This window comes from Sinocyclocheilus rhinocerous, unplaced genomic scaffold (genome assembly GCF_001515625.1).
Source record: "Sinocyclocheilus rhinocerous isolate Xijiao unplaced genomic scaffold, SAMN03320098_v1.1 scaffold2145, whole genome shotgun sequence".
In the NCBI taxonomy this organism is placed as follows: domain Eukaryota; kingdom Metazoa; phylum Chordata; class Actinopteri; order Cypriniformes; family Cyprinidae; genus Sinocyclocheilus; species Sinocyclocheilus rhinocerous.
Window position 1 is genome coordinate 1 of NW_015670983.1, and position 1,030 is coordinate 1,030.

The window sequence follows — 1,030 nt, forward strand, 5'->3', positions numbered from 1 at the left end:
TGCGCGTGTGTGTGTGTGTGTGTGAGAGAGAGTGTGAGTGTGTATGTGTGTGAATGCTCACGTCTCTCTTTTCCTCCTAATTCCATCTGCATTAGCATTTATTCATTTAATCCAAACAGACTGACAGTTTAAGCTCTGGATCGTCAGGATCTTCTCTCTCACCTCGCTGGAGTTCTTGTCTGGTTTGTCTCTGCTGTCCGTGTGGATCTTCCTGAGCAGGTGCTTGATGCGTCTGTCGTAGAACTGATAGCGACGGCTGCTGTTCTCGTTCAGCTTCCTCACCTGACTCAACAGGAAGTTAGGAACCTGCAGAAGAGCAGATCAAACCCTCTTGAGCACTTTGGGAAGATGCAATCAAGCTATGGTGGCAGAGGTTTCTCCAGCTCTTTACCGTCCACAGCAGGTCCTGGTAGCGGACGAGGAGTCTCATGATGTCGGTCGCGCGCTCGGCCTGGCCCTTCTCTGGACCGTCCACTGCTAGTTTACTGGGAACAGCTTTGTGCAAGAAGAGGTTTGGAGCCATGATAGTGGAGACGGCCCACAGGTTCATGCGGTTACGCCGCTCACATAACACCACCTTACTGAGGAACTCCAGCAGCGCCTGGAGAAACACGCATTCACACATTAATCTCGCCTCGATCTGAGGCTGTTTACACGTGATTAAACCGAACTCTGGTGCGATTGCTCTGTTAGTGCGGTTCATTTGAACTGAAGTGTGAACGCTGCTGTCCGAACCTTGGTGTGCACCAAACAAGCAAACAAAGTCTGCTTCCAAACAAACCCTCGTGCAGTTTGACTGATATATGAACACAATGCAGACCAAAGACATCTAAACACCAAAAACAGGAAAGATTCTCAAGCATCTCTGGTTCTGTTGCACATTACAGTTCGGTACAGCGGATCTACGAGGAATTCCTGACACTGTTTTGACTCCTTTACATATATGTGACCCTGCAGCACAAAAGCAGTGTTAAGTCGCTGGGGTATATTTGTAGCAATAGCCAACAATACATTGTATGGGTCAAAATTA

The 1,030-nt window shown here is 48.3% G+C and overlaps 1 protein-coding gene across 1 annotated transcript in view; it reads right to left on the reverse strand.

The window, feature by feature from the left end:
* Nucleotides 1-125: 125 nt before the first annotated feature.
* Nucleotides 126-1,030, reverse strand: part of LOC107734588 (rho GTPase-activating protein 40-like) — a gene marked incomplete at its 3' end in the record, with an annotated part of 10,346 nt that continues 9,441 nt past the window's right edge. Inside the window, exons 7-8 of the mRNA XM_016546582.1 lie at nt 392-601; nt 126-306 (exon numbers count right to left, since the gene is read on the reverse strand). Coding sequence (XP_016402068.1) covers nt 126-306; nt 392-601 — 391 coding nt within the window. The remainder of the gene's footprint in view (nt 307-391; nt 602-1,030) is intronic.